We start from the raw sequence: 14,200 nt of genomic DNA, 5'->3' as shown, positions 1-14,200 counted from the left end.
CAGAGGCAACCCAGTCCTGGATGCATGGGGTAGCATGGTGGGGTTTGGTATTTCTACCTTTGGTATATTTGCGAGTTCTTATCTTCACTTCCTAATTATCATTCTCTTGGAGTAAAGAGGTGTAGTTTATGTTTTTGCTTGTTTGGTTGTGGTTTGTTTTTTTGTTTGTTTGTTTTCCATGACAGGTCTGTTACAGCAGTGAGGAGGTATGGCGATTTTTTGTTTATTTGATTTTTGCCGTTGTTTTTCCATGACAGACCTCTGATTTCTGTTGGAGATCAAGGCTTATTGTATCCTAAAGGGTTACACCTAGCACTTCGGTACATTTACATGCCATCCTAATAGCCTCCTAAGTGATAGCTTCCTATAATTTCCTTCATTTATCCCTGCCTATGGCAGGAGGGATGGATCTACGTATCCTTAAGATCCCTTCCACCCCAAACAACTCCGTGATCCTCAGCTTTCTCCTGCCCTCCTCCTGTCCCGCAGCTCCCCATGAGGGAGCCGCCATGAGGCGTCCTCCTCAGCCTCCTCTACCCGGGACTGACACCCCCATGGCCGGCCGGGCAGGGCTGCGGGGCGGAGCGGCGGGGAGAAGGACGGCCCCGGTGTGGAGAGGGAGGGAGAAAGGAAGGAAGGAGGCAGGAAGGAGACAGGGAGGCAGGAAGGAAGGAGGCTCCGCCATTGCGAGGCTGTGGGAGGCGAGGGGAAGCCGCCATGCCGCTCTACGAGGGGCTGGGCAGCGGCGGGGAGAAGACCGCCGTGGTGATAGACCTGGGCGAGGCTTTCACCAAGTGAGTGTCCCCCCCTCCCCGCTTCTGTCGCGACTCGCCGGGGAGGCCATGTCGCGACAGCAGGGCGGTCCTGGCGCCGGGCGGTTGCTTCCGGTGCCCGCTGTCGGGAGAAATAATCAGTAAATAATGAGCTTGGTGTGTTTTTTTTTTTTTTTTTTCCTTCCACCCCCTTCCTATGGCGGTTTGCTTTGTGTAAAGCCGACCACAGCATTGCTTTCCGATCTCGTGTTTTGGGTTAAAAAAATTAAAAAAGCGACGTCGCACACGGGTGTTGCAGAGCCACCCCCCGTGTCCCGGGCCAGAAGAGGCTGCAAGTGGCCCTGAGGTTTCAGGAGCCTTGCACAAAAGGAAGAAAAAACAACACACAAACAAACAAAAAACATTACATTGCAACAAAACCATCTCTTAATAGACCCTTGTCTTTGTTCTTTTGGGGCATTTACCTGCTCAAAATCCTGGTGCTGTCTCACCCCCCCCGATGAGGTACACTTGTAGGAGCAGGGTTTCATCCCCAGACGTGTTTTTGTATTACGTTGTACTTGCTTTTTTTTTTGAAATGTTTGTATAATTACATGCTTGAGGCCTGGCTTTGTTACCTGGAGGTCACTGGTTGTGGAAAGGATTTAATAAAACCCAGCCCAGGTGGAGACAAGTAACTCCCTGAGTGGCCTCCTGTGGCTTTGTCATGTCACTGATCACAGGCTTTTCCCAAATTTGGGGTGCTTTTGTACTTTTATCCCATATTCTCATACAAAAGCATTTCCCTTGAATAGCATGTTCTTAGGGTCTGTTTCCATCCTTTGTTCTTACAGAAGTGGTGGTAATTTCATTACCTGTGAGTTACCTGTTGTTTTTAAGTATGACTGAAATTAACAGAAAGTTCAGAAGTTACTAGGGTGACAGGTAAATGCAACCCTATGCACACACTGGGACTTTTGTATTAAAAGTACTTGAATTCCAGCAGTTTCTAGCTTTCTACTAGTGTTTTCTACTATTGTTTCTTCTGACATTTGTACTTAATCAAATCTTGATTTTCTTTTGTTTTTTATATGGTTTCTACAATCCATGCTGCCTATGTATTTTAAGGTGTAATCCATTTATGAAAACCAAATAGGTTTCCAAGAATTTCATTTGGGAGTTGTTACTATTTGTATTGTTGTGCTGTATCTAAATTGGATGCTGAGTTCTTGTGTTTTGTCAGGAGTCCTGCAGTGGTGACCAGCCATCAGGAGGTGGTAGTGCCTAAAATCACCCAGGATACCTGTAAAGGGAGTGCATTGCAAAGTATAAAACAAGCTGGAAAAAAGTGTCCATGGGCCAGTGCTGGTCAGCAGTGAAATGGGCTGCAGGACCCTTACGATTGCGGTCATCAAGTCTGTCTTCTGTTTCTGCCAAATGTGCAGCCAGCAGGGCGAAGGAGGGGATTGTAGATTAGCTATTTGGAAGAAATTCTTTACTTTGAGGGCATTGAGGCCCTGGTGCAGGCTGCCCCGAGGAGCTGTGGCTGCCCCATCCCTGGCAGTGCCCAAGGCCCGGCTGGATGGGGCTGGGGGCAGCCTGGGCTGGCAGGAGGGGTCCCTGCCCATGGCAGGGGACTGTAAGGTCCTTTACAACCCAAACCATCCTGAGATTCAATTAACATCACAAAAAGTGAGGATTTAAAGAGGACATGATGACTTGGTGCTGCCTGTGTTTACTGAGAGCTTCAGTGAAAACTGGGCTGATATGGAGGACACAGGAAGGTACTCTGGAAATTTAATAGGTGGCAAGGAAGGTTGTAGGGGATTGTTGTCAACAAAAAGTTATATTCAGTGGAAATTAGGAGGCACATCAAAGTTGAGCTTTACAGTCCTTACAGGTATTTCACTTAATGCAGCTGAGAGGGAGTCAATAAAGAGGTATACGATCATTCTCGTTCAAAATAACTAGATAGAAAAGTCATATGTAAAACCTCCTTGCAGTTACAAAACTTCTCCTAATTAATTACTCTTCGGTGCATAGGCTTGTCTGCTAATAGTGACTTCCAATGATAAAGTTTTCCATGTTTTCTTTTAGGTGTGGTTTTGCAGGAGAAACAGGACCAAGATGCATTATTCCTAGTGAAATAAAGAAACCTGATGTCCCTAAGGTAAACTATTTTAGTTTTGCAATGTTTAGTATGCTATAATTTTCAGGGGGAATTTTCAGGTATGTCTTCTGTTCATCATCAGATATTTTTCATTATAACAGCTGCTATTAAATATTGTAACTAGATACAAGTAAGTGTGATACCAATATGTGTAAGTTGGTACTCATTGCTCATGTGTCTTATTTTGGGCATTTATTGAGACATTTCTTTGCCTGTGCTCTTTTTTAGTAGAGAATGGCAGCTTTGGAAAAGTAATGTTGAGATAAGTTACCAGTATGAAAAATGAGTTTGAATAAACTCCAGAGTTTAGTTACAGGGTGAATTGTGAGGTGCATTGTTAAGTACATACAGCAAAACAGGCAAGAGTGAGTATTTCTTTATATGTATCAGTTTATATATATTCAGATGTATGGTTGATCATATCAAAAGAAATATATCTATGTCTAATATTTATGCTGACGATGGATATTTCTTTTCTTCGCAGCCTATCAAAGTTGTCCAGTATAATATTAATACAGAAGAGCTATATTCATATCTGAAGGAATTTATTCATATGTTGTATTTCAGGTAAGGGAAATGTGGATGTTAATTATTCATGCCTTCTGCAGCTTTTTTCTGAGTGCATCTAGAGGTATTCAGGTGTCACTATAGATTTCTGTCTAGTTGAGTAGGAAAATATAAGATCTTGCAGGTAGCTTTGTGGTTGTATTCTTGTCAGAGAAATTTAGTGGTGCTGAGATTTGGGTTATATTACAAAGAGTTAGGGGTCTGCAGCATCAGTTTCTCTCTAGAAATAAAATATGTTTGGTAATTTGCCTTTTAACTGTGGAACTCATAAAGGAGTAGATGGGGAAGTCATTACCTGAGGAGTTGTACTGATTTTGGTAAGACGGAAGCTCATCCTACATCAGTGCAGAACTCATTGCCACATCACCATGGTTTTAAGGAGAAATCTTAACATATAGGACACTCTTGCCTGATTAATACATGTTTTTATTGTATTTTTAGTATCAGTGAATAATGAATTCGGAGCTGGTAATTTTCTCTTTATCTCCAGTCTGTACTTTTATGCAGCTCATGCAGCAAATGAGTACTTAATGTCTGTGCCTCAGACCTCCAGTGTTGGGTACTTTTTTGTATCCCTTATTATTGATTTGTAATTGAAATCAGGACATTTGTACCCTCTCTTTTATGGCTATACTGTATAACACTGGACAAGCCATTAATGACTACTGTGCATGCCTATTTTTGCATTTCTTTATGTTGCTTTAGAAATGCATAACCTTTATAGCTACAGGCTGCTGGCAGAGAGCTCTATTACATGCTTTCTACAACTTGATTTCCTAACTTTCTATTGGGAATTTGTTTTTTATACTTTAAATTTGGGAACAAGACTTTTAGATCTGCCATGGAAAATGCTATCTAAATGCAAATTATGATTTTCAGCAGAACGGAATATAAAGGTAGGGCTTGTAATATGCGCATAAACTTGCCAGTTTTGTTTTACACATCTTGCCTTTTTCAGACATCTGCTGGTGAATCCCAGAGACCGTCGTGTTGTGATCATAGAATCTGTCCTCTGCCCTTCACACTTCAGAGACACACTCACAAGAGTCCTTTTCAAGCATTTTGAGGTATGTGTTTCACTAAACTACTGTATGTGCTAAGTGTAGCACTTTACAGTAGAAATCTTACTGATGATCACTACCGTATGTGGACAAAGACATGGAAATAACGCCAGAAGAATGAGAGAGAGATAAAGAAGATGAAAAAAATCTGATGGTCATCTGGGGAGGTGAAGCTTGGAGATCAAACTAAAGCACCTTAAAAAGGCTGCAAAAACCAGCAGCTATTAAGAATATGAAAGGTTTCTCTGGCTTGTATGAAAATACAGCTCACATCATGCTGTTCCAGACAGATCCAATAATTTCTATTGAGCCCTGCCGGAAGCCAGAATTTATATTTAAACACTTCTTAGTGCTCTGTCATCAAATCCCATGACTTTTATCAGAGTCAATATCTTTGTCTAGCACATGATCTTTGGCTGTACTCATTTAGAAATGAGAGCTTACCTGAAATTCATTATCTCCTCAGCTTAATGAGTCTTTTTGATAGAGTCAAGAAAAATCCGAACCTAACTCTTGTTTAGTTCTAAAGTAAAATGTATTGGAAGGTGGTTCCATAACTTTTCCAATTCAAATAGAACAAAAGTTGAAATTCTTCTATAAAAAGCAGTAAAAGTAGTTTGTCTGCAGTGCTCCTCCACGACGATTCCACAACACAATTCAATAGCTGAAGTTGAAATTCTGCATCATTCTTTCCCGTGATGGATACAATTTTCTGACTTGAATTCACTGAAATACTTGTATGTGTTTTTGTCCCAGTCCTTCTGTCTCAAATCCCTTTCTGGGGAAAAAAAAATGTCCCCAATAAAGCAAATGCACGCAGACTTGGTTGTCTAAAGTGACTCATGACTTGGAGAATTATATTTTGATGGAGAGGCTTTGTAGCATGTTAAGAAGCCAGTTAATACTGAAGTGAGGTTAATTCTCTCTGGTTAATACTTCCATCTGGTGCAACGCATAAGAGTGGCATTTTAATACACGGTCAATATTATAACTTGTCTCTGGGCCAAGCACCAGTAATGTTGCCCTTTAATGCAGGCTTTATTGAAATTGCTTCTTTAATTCATGCTTCAAGGCATGATATTCAGTAAAGGAACAGTCACAGTCTAGGAAATTCGTTTTGTAGAATTCTAGGGGAAGAAAGTAATTCTTATGTAATCATGACTTGAGTTTCCACGTAGCTTTGGGAAAAGCATTTTAAATCGTTTCTTCTGGGAGATTGTGTGCACAGAATGTTGTAGGGCACGCTTTCATGGTTTTTCTGTCACCTTTAATCACATCTTCAAATCTTTATGCAGCATTTCAAGTAGTCATGTTTGTTTCTTTAATTTCTTTTCAAATGACAATAGGAAATCTGAACTATGACTTAAGATTAATTCCATAATTAACACTTTCCTTATGAGTCCATTCCAAGATAAAATATTACTGAAGTGCCTTGTATGTACCATGAAATAGATGAATATAGATCTTACTATCCTGTTGTAATTTGTTAATTACTACACGACCTTAAAAACTAAACTAAAAATTTATATCTCAAGATACAATTGCTTGGATTTTGATTTTAATATAACATTTAGGGAAAGCATCATTGCTTTAGGTGTTTTATGTTGTATTTTTCCCTCTCCTGTCAATTGCCCTCTTGGTTTCCATGTAGGTACCTTCTGTATTGTTTGCTCCAAGTCATCTGATGTCTCTCCTGACACTTGGGATCAATTCTGCCATGGTGCTGGACTGCGGATATAAAGAAAGCTTGGTGCTGCCTGTATCCTTTAATAATACAGAACGAAAATTTTCAGCAGTAAAGCTATTATGACAAGCTGCTATTTTATAGGCTTTCAAGTGTAATAAAAAATAATACAAACAGATTGGCCAATGCAGCTTTTAGTTATAAGATATCATGACTTGGGGAATCTTTTCACAGCTGACGTGTTAAGTCTGTGTTCCACTGAAGTTTGGGAAAGGTGGTATGGGATTCTTAGGTGGTTTATGACTCTATTTTTTATATATTAGTATTTAGTTTTGGAGAAAGGTAGCTAATGTAAGAAAATGTTGGGGAGAAGCAGCAGTTCCAGCAGACTGAAAACTTGTGCCAAAAAAGGAGAATTTCCTGATCTTCGTGTAGATATATGAGGGAATTCCAATTCTGAGCTGCTGGGGTTCTCTGCCGTTGGGAGGAAAGGCTATCCACAAGTAAGTTCACCGTTACACATCCCAGGCTACTGTTGATTGATTTGTGGAAGTTACCCTTTGATCAATGACCAAAGATTCCTACTGAACATTACTTAAATCATAGCTGCTGCTATGCCAGTATTCCATTTTTAAGTTACCACTTTGTGGCTTTTGTTGATGTAGTAAAAGTTGTGGAAACCTGATCTACTTCAGCCTGTATTTAAAAGAATCTAGCTGAAGGGAGTCAATAGTGTCCCTTAAGCATAATACAGAGAATTGTCCCGAGTTAATAGCTGCCTTTACCTAACTTAATTTGCAATGTTCTAGGGAGCTGGAATATCAGTTGTTGGAACAGTGCACAGTTGATACAGGATTAGCCAAAGGACAAAGCCTTCCGTCTGTGATGGGTAAGGTCTGTTTGCTGCAGTGTAAGTGCTGTGAGCTTGCACTGGGGAAAGGGGATTAATACTGACAGTGAATTAAAAGATATGCATATAGTATTCATCGTATCTTACATGATCATCTCTTATGATTTCTTTCCATATTAAATGAGTATATTACTTCTCTAGTAAGCTACTCATAACACTAAGTTTAAATGAAAGCCCAGATAAAAGGTCTGTGGTGTTTTTTCAGTCTCTTTTGAGAGTAGGCCAACTTTTTCTGTTCATTATATTCTTCTACTTAGAAATCTTTAAAGGCTGCTGTCCAAGTGGAACTGTCATAAACGTAACTCAAAGTTAGTTTGTTAAATTCTCTTTCTACTTGAAAAATTTTTGTTCTAACTGATTTTTCTGTTCTTGCTGCAGGCTCCGTTCCAGAAGACATAGTAGAAGATATAAAAGGTAAAACTTTCTATTTTGTGAAGCTCTAGTTTATTAAATTGTGCAGCAGAGGAGAGAATGGTAATAACAAGCACGCAGAACTTTGTATTCAGGTACTTATTTTGGCTTCTCTGTTTATTGTATTTCTTACCTACCAAAAGGACTTGCCTTGTTCTCCCTCTTTGAAAGCGAACAGAAAACCACGTTGAAATCCTCTTTCAGGTTTAGCCTTTGTGTTGTCCAGAGAGCTCATATTTTGGTGGAGTAGTGCAGTAGGAGTGTTAACACAATTATATATTCTATGATCAGCAGGTCAGGTTAACTTGGTGTTGCTTTTTTTTTTTTTTTTTTTTTTTTTTTTTAACTACCAACACTTTGTGTATGAATGTGTACAGCCTGCACTGCACATGGTACAAAGTTAGCAGATCTAATTTCAAAAATTCCCATCGTAGAAATGTTTTGCTTGTAAATGCAACATTTAAGTAATTTTAATATCATGAAATATGAATGTTTTAAACTGATTTTGTGTAGAAATTAACAAAGGGTCTATTTGCCTCAAGATTAACTTTGCAAAAAAAAAAATCAAGTGTGTATAAAAGACATCTTGATATGTTAATAAGTAGGCAGGAGGAGTTGAGGACTACATTTACATCAAAAGAAAATAAGATATCTCTTTAGGCAGAACTTAAATGGGCTCCTATGTAATGTTTCATGTGATATAAAAATAGTTATAATTGCAGAAGGTGATAACTAATATCTATCTTCTGGACCAAATTAGGAAGAAATCCATCAGTGAAATGTAAAATAACTGAAATACAGCTGGTGCTTTGTCAAATGGAAGCTCCTTTTCTAATTCCTGGACTTGGAACACAGTTTCCTGATTGGTTCTGGTTTTGATGGAATCTCTTAGAATCAGATAATAATGTGTTAGGGTTGAAATTAGGATTGCTTGTGTATTAAGGGTTGTTTCTCTGTGTCAACCATTTATGAAGAAGATTCTTATTATATGCATATTATTATTATTATATGCATTGTATTCTTTTAATATAGCACAAATTAATAGTAGTAGGCATACAAATAAAATCGTGGTCTGTCAGTGCTGCTTAGAGAAAAAAAAAACTTCTGGATTTCTTAGGAAGCTGAACAGTTGCATTAGGAAAAATACATGATCAATGATGGTTTAAAACAAAAAAAACTATGTCATATTTGAAGCCATAGTGCAAGACCAGGAATGGTGTGTTTGACAGTGGAATTCAATCTCTGCCACCTTGTGGTAACCGAAAACATGATTAATAGCATCTTTTGTCTTCAAATCTTAAGTAGCTTGTTTGAGAAAGAAATCTTGCCTGTTCTTACATAGTTCTGGTGTCAGTTTCATTCAAATTTATGATCTAGATACATCTGAATTCAGATGGAAGTGTAGAGGCTTGTGTTGTGTTTTTTGTTTGTTTGCTTTTTTGTTTTGTTTTGTTTTCTACCAGCAGAGCCTAAAATGTGTTCTCTAAGTTGAGCAGCATTGTCTGTTTTATTGATGAAAGGTTCCAACAAAGTCTCTCTTCTGCCCCTTGTTTTCTTTTACAAAGTTCGCACTTGTTTTGTGAGTGATCTCCAGCGTGGGCTGAAGATCCAAGCAGCCAAGTTCAACATTGATGGCAGTGCTGAGGTGGGTGGAGAATGAAACTTATCCTGGTCTTTTGAAGTGGACGTAGCCATTTTGGCCTTTAAAACAATGCTCGTGTTTTTATTTCTAGCGTCCTCCGCCACCTCCAGATGTGGACTATCCTTTAGACGGAGAAAAGATTCTCCATGTAGTTGGCCCCATCAGGTGAGAAATACTGTAGTGAAGCGTTTGTCTTTAGGAGGACATTGTTTTGACTCTGAGAGCACATAAATCTTTATAAAACTGAATTGTAATGAAGCACTTGCATTTGGGAAGCACTTTCTGCTTCCCAAAGAGCTCACAACTGAAGATGAGCCAGCAGATGAGAGGGGTGGGGGAAAACAGAAATGGAGCATGAAAGCATGATGGCGAGACAGGTTTAAGTGGAGTGAATGAGACTGTTGCCTCCCCTTTGGCACTGCCTGGTGCATGCGCTGCATGACAGAAGAAGCTGTGATGTGCTGTCGGCAGGAAGTCTGTAGTTATTTCCAGCCCTGCTGTTAGCTCATGGTGTAGCATTGCTTCTCATTAACACTCATTTCCTGTCCTTTCAACAGAGACTCAGTTGTGGAAATACTGTTTGAACAGGATAATGAAGAGACATCTGTTGCCACTTTGATCTTAGATTCGCTCATTCAGGTATCTTTATCTTCTAAACAATTGCTCCAGCGTCTCCAGAGTTAGGGAACCTGCTCTTAGAGATGTTTCTTTTTAGTGTGATGCCCCCCTGACTGCAGGTTACAGTTGGTTTCAAAATCTCAGCACAGCGTGACTCCTCGGGTTCTGCCACATGATGAATTACTGTGGGGCAGCAAGGCACGGTGTGTCATCCGCTCTGTGATTGTTTTCGTACTCCTGGGTGTACAGCAATTTATTTAGAACAGCTTTCAGTCGAGAAAAGAAGCAATGCAGTGCTTGTTCCTCAGCAAAAGGGAGAACCTAGCTTGCGTTTATTTTGGTGGTGAAGCTCTGTACATACCTATATGCATACAGACAAAGGAGTAGCTAATGCCTTGTTGGTACAAGAATTACACTGCTTGAACCAAAGTAACAGGTATTCTATTTCTTCGTTTTTCAAGGTGTTTTGCTCACAGTTAGACTTCCTGCAGACTGCTTATTTACCTGGATAGAATAAAGTGAATTTGGGCATCTCTGTTACAGGCAGTATTTTAGAAATATTATGGAAAGTTTTCTCAGCATATACAAACACTTTATTTCTAACTAGATTTAAGAAAAAAATGATTAGAAAACCAAAATAAATGGAAATTTTCATTATGATGCGTTGTAAATTTCATTTCCTTCCTGTAGTTACTAATGTCATTTAAATTAGTTCGCTGAGACTTATTTTACTGGAGAGTGACAGACTTTGATGGCATGACAACCATTTCAGTTACAGCTCCTGACGTTTAACAAGATCCGTTCCTGGATCTGTTCCCTCCCCTCTCTACCTCCAGGCCTTTACCTTGCATCGTTCTTTGGCTTTCAAAGACAAATGTTAAATTTTAAAAATGTCAAAAAGTGTCCAGTTTCTTCTGCTGGACAAGAGGAGCACAGAGCTCTGGCAATGGATTTTTTTCAAAGGGACTGTACAAATCTGCTTGTTGAAGGGCAGAACTGACAAAGCTTGGTTTTCTTGTGCCTTTGTGTCTTCGTGTTGGATTAACTGATACAAAGGCAAGCTCTAGCTTTTCTGCCACGGAGGCTTCTGTAGCATCTTTTTCCTGTATGAAGCTAAAAAGAGTCAAGCTCACGTTTAACGCTTTTCTCTCCAAGAGCACTGGTTGAGGTTTTGTGTGTCTCTTCTGGCAGATCTTCTCCCAGAACTCAGGGGAATCAGTCACCGATACCTCTGTCCTCTCTTGTCCTGGCCCGTCTCAGCTACAGGGCTTTACAGTGACTCACGGCACGCTCATGCAAGCCTCAGCTGGGCAGGTCCTTGAGCCTGTTTTTTTTGGAAAGTCTGGGTAGAAAATGATGTAGATTGTTTTTCAGAGAAGTAATAGAAAATAGTGATTGAAATGCATAGGAAATCTAGCTGAATTACTAAGACACCTTTGAATGCTTACACATGCAATTTCAATGAGTGTTGTGGGTTTTTTTAATGTGTTTTTTGTTTTAATTCTCTTTTGCTTTAGTGTCCAATAGACACCAGGAAGCAGCTGGCAGAGAACTTGGTTGTTATTGGCGGCACTGCCATGTTGCCAGGATTCCTGCACAGACTCATGGCTGAAATCAGGTACCTGGTAGAGAAACCAAAATACAAAGAAGCGCTCGCCACTAAAACCTTCAGAATTCACACTCCGCCTGCCAAACCTAACTGCGTGGCGTGGCTGGGAGGTAAGAACGAAAATGATTGTTAAGCACAGGTACAAAATGGATAAACAAACCTCCCGGGTGGGATTTGTCATGAATAAAGGGCAGTAAAATTTAGGTGAACTATTGAAAGTGAGCTGCACCTGAGCTCTGTGGAATTGTTCTGCCCTCCTGGAAGAAATCGTGCAGACTGCAGCTCCCTCGGGGACACTTGGAGGGCAGAATGGCACCGAGGTTTGTGGGAGCTTTAAGCAGGTGACGGTGCAATTTGAACCAGCGCTGAGTTGACTCGAGTGCAGTGCATGGCTACTGCCATGGGGTGGCACCAGTGAAGAAATTAGGGAGAGCAGAGAGAGACCTGCAGCCTGCACGAAGATCTTGTTTGAAAAACGAGGAGCTGCCAGCTGTGGCAGGGCTCTTAACCTGCCTCTGAAGCTCCAGGGTGCCAATAACAAGTGCTTCAACTGTGCAGTGGAGTTTGGATGCAATACAGACAGGACAGGGAAAAAAGCATGGTCAAGAAGGGCTTTGCATTGCTAGCAACTCTTTCCAGGAGGATTTTCAGACTGGAAAGAATTCTTGCTTCTCTAAACTTCTGGTTAGTAAGCTGAGACCATCTGTTATGTATGAGGAACTCATTTTGATCTTATATCCGTATACTTTTGGTACGTGTTTATCATATTTTAGTTTCAAAACTTTTTGAGTCTCATTTTAGGATTAGCAAACAGGAATGATTTATATGCACCAAGTTCTCTGACACTTTCACTGACAGTGCTAATCAGCCGCTGTGCTCTAAATCTTCTCACAGCTTGGGGGAATTTCTTGTGCTGCATCCTTTTTTGGGAGAGGAAATCTCCTTAAACGCATGAGGGTTTGTTTGAAGTGCTTAACATCAAAACTTGTAGAAGGCTTATTATAAGAAGGGGGTCAACTGGGCCAGTTTGTTCTCAGCAGAAACTATTTTTTTTTTTGTTGTTTTCACTTAGTTTCAAAGGACATTATTGGAAGCAATTTGATACTGGCTGGGCTACTAAAAAGGAAAGTGACTAGAGCCTTTCATTCCTTTATTTTTTTCAGCTTTGTCCAAAATAAATAAGATTTGTGATGAGAAGTAGGAAAAGAAATTCAGTACAACAAATAAATGCTTTTTTTTTTTTTTTTTTCTCAATGTAGGGGCCATTTTTGGAGCGCTTCAGGACATCCTTGGGAGCCGCTCTGTGTCCAAAGAGTATTACAGCCAGACGGGCCGCATACCTGACTGGTGCTGTCTCAATAATCCTCCACTGGAAATGATGTTTGATGTTGGAAAAGCTCCCCCACCGCTGATGAAGAGGGCTTTCTCCACTGAGAAATAAGCACCTAAGTGCTGCGCAAGGATTCTCCTCATCTATTTCAAGTACACACACGCACACACACATTGGGAACTCTTTTTTTTTTGTATTAAGTAATTTATGTAACACTTCAGTATGACCAATGTGGATGGTTTTGGGTAGTAGCATGCTACGTACTAACGCTGTATTTAAAACCATGTCCGGTTGTTGTTCAGAAAATTAACTTTGGCAACTACTACGCTATTCTGTCCTCTTCTGAAAAAATGTGTAGTGATGAGGTGTAGCTTACTGAGTTCTGTTTGTACAGTAAATGACATGGTTGAGATTTGTTTTAAGATATTTTGATTTAAAGTTTGCTCAGAAGAATAACGGACAGGCTCCATTGGGAAACACCTGTCAAAGCTTTTCTGCCACATTCTGTACGAAGTATTCCACCCTTGAATCACCTGTGAGGACTGTTAGGAACTGGTTTGGGGCTGCTTAGCAAAGGTGCTGGAACAATATTTCCCCTGCACAGAGAGTCCTGCTTGCAGAGTTTTAGCAGAGAACTCTTCTGCCTGTAATTCTCAGCTAACAGCTCCCCCAGTGCCTCTCCTCCAAGGAAGGATTGAACCGTGTAAGAATGATGAACAGGCGTATGAGGAAATCTTGAACCTGTTACTGAAATGCCCAGTTCAGGAGTCACTCCTTTGCCCTCCTTTCTCCCATCAGAAATATTAAAACCTCATTGTACTGCAACAATATGTATTAAATGAAAATGCACTACAGAGTTAATTGCTCCAGGAAATGATGTACATTTTGACATAAACACCGTATTTGGGAAAGATGCTTGTTGTAGCTGATTTCCCCATGATGCCTGCTAACTACCTGCTGGGGTTCTCATAGCACATTTCTAAAATTTAAGCATATGTTAAAAGAAATATTCTGGTGGTGAACCTGAACAAGAGGCAGCATTTAAATAAGCTTCTGCATGACTTTGCCGTTCTGTTTCAGATGTTTTATTTTAGCATGTGGGGTTATTTGACACACGGTAGTTAAGATAAAAAGAAACATCTCCTGTTTTTGAAATTAAAGAAAAAAAAAAAAAGGAATCACTGCTTAAAGTGTTACAATCTGTCACGGGGGAGATTTTACTGGTTGGTAACAGTCCGATAAGCATTAGAACAAAGGATTTCTTTCCAGTGGTGTTGGCAGCTGTATCTTTAAATCTCCTTCTTCCTACTTCAGATGAGCTGCTTGGCTGTCGTACAGGAAGCAGGAAAATAAACAGACGTCGCCGTGAGCAGGTCTCAGTGCTTGTTTTACATTCCCGGGACGAAGCTGTTTTTTAGCGGTGATTTCTCAGCCCTCAGAGCACGA

General features: G+C 40.1%; 1 protein-coding gene across 1 annotated transcript; it reads left to right on the top strand.

The window, feature by feature from the left end:
* The first annotated feature begins 620 nt into the window (after positions 1-620).
* ACTR10 (actin related protein 10) lies at positions 621-14,123 on the top strand. The gene is made up of 13 exons (XM_084521057.1): positions 621-794; positions 2,850-2,922; positions 3,407-3,489; positions 4,448-4,556; positions 6,202-6,309; positions 6,670-6,737; positions 7,044-7,123; positions 7,523-7,558; positions 9,121-9,200; positions 9,289-9,362; positions 9,755-9,836; positions 11,333-11,534; positions 12,684-14,123. The coding sequence occupies exons 1-13, from the start codon at positions 718-720 to the stop codon at positions 12,863-12,865; spliced, it is 1,254 nt and encodes a 417-aa protein (XP_084377183.1). The 5' UTR covers positions 621-717; the 3' UTR covers positions 12,866-14,123.
* Positions 14,124-14,200: the final 77 nt, after the last annotated feature.

The sequence above is a fragment of the Aythya ferina genome, assembly GCF_964211825.1.
Source record: "Aythya ferina genome assembly, chromosome: 5".
NCBI lineage: Eukaryota > Metazoa > Chordata > Aves > Anseriformes > Anatidae > Aythya > Aythya ferina.
This window is presented reverse-complemented; position numbering and strand designations above follow the sequence as displayed.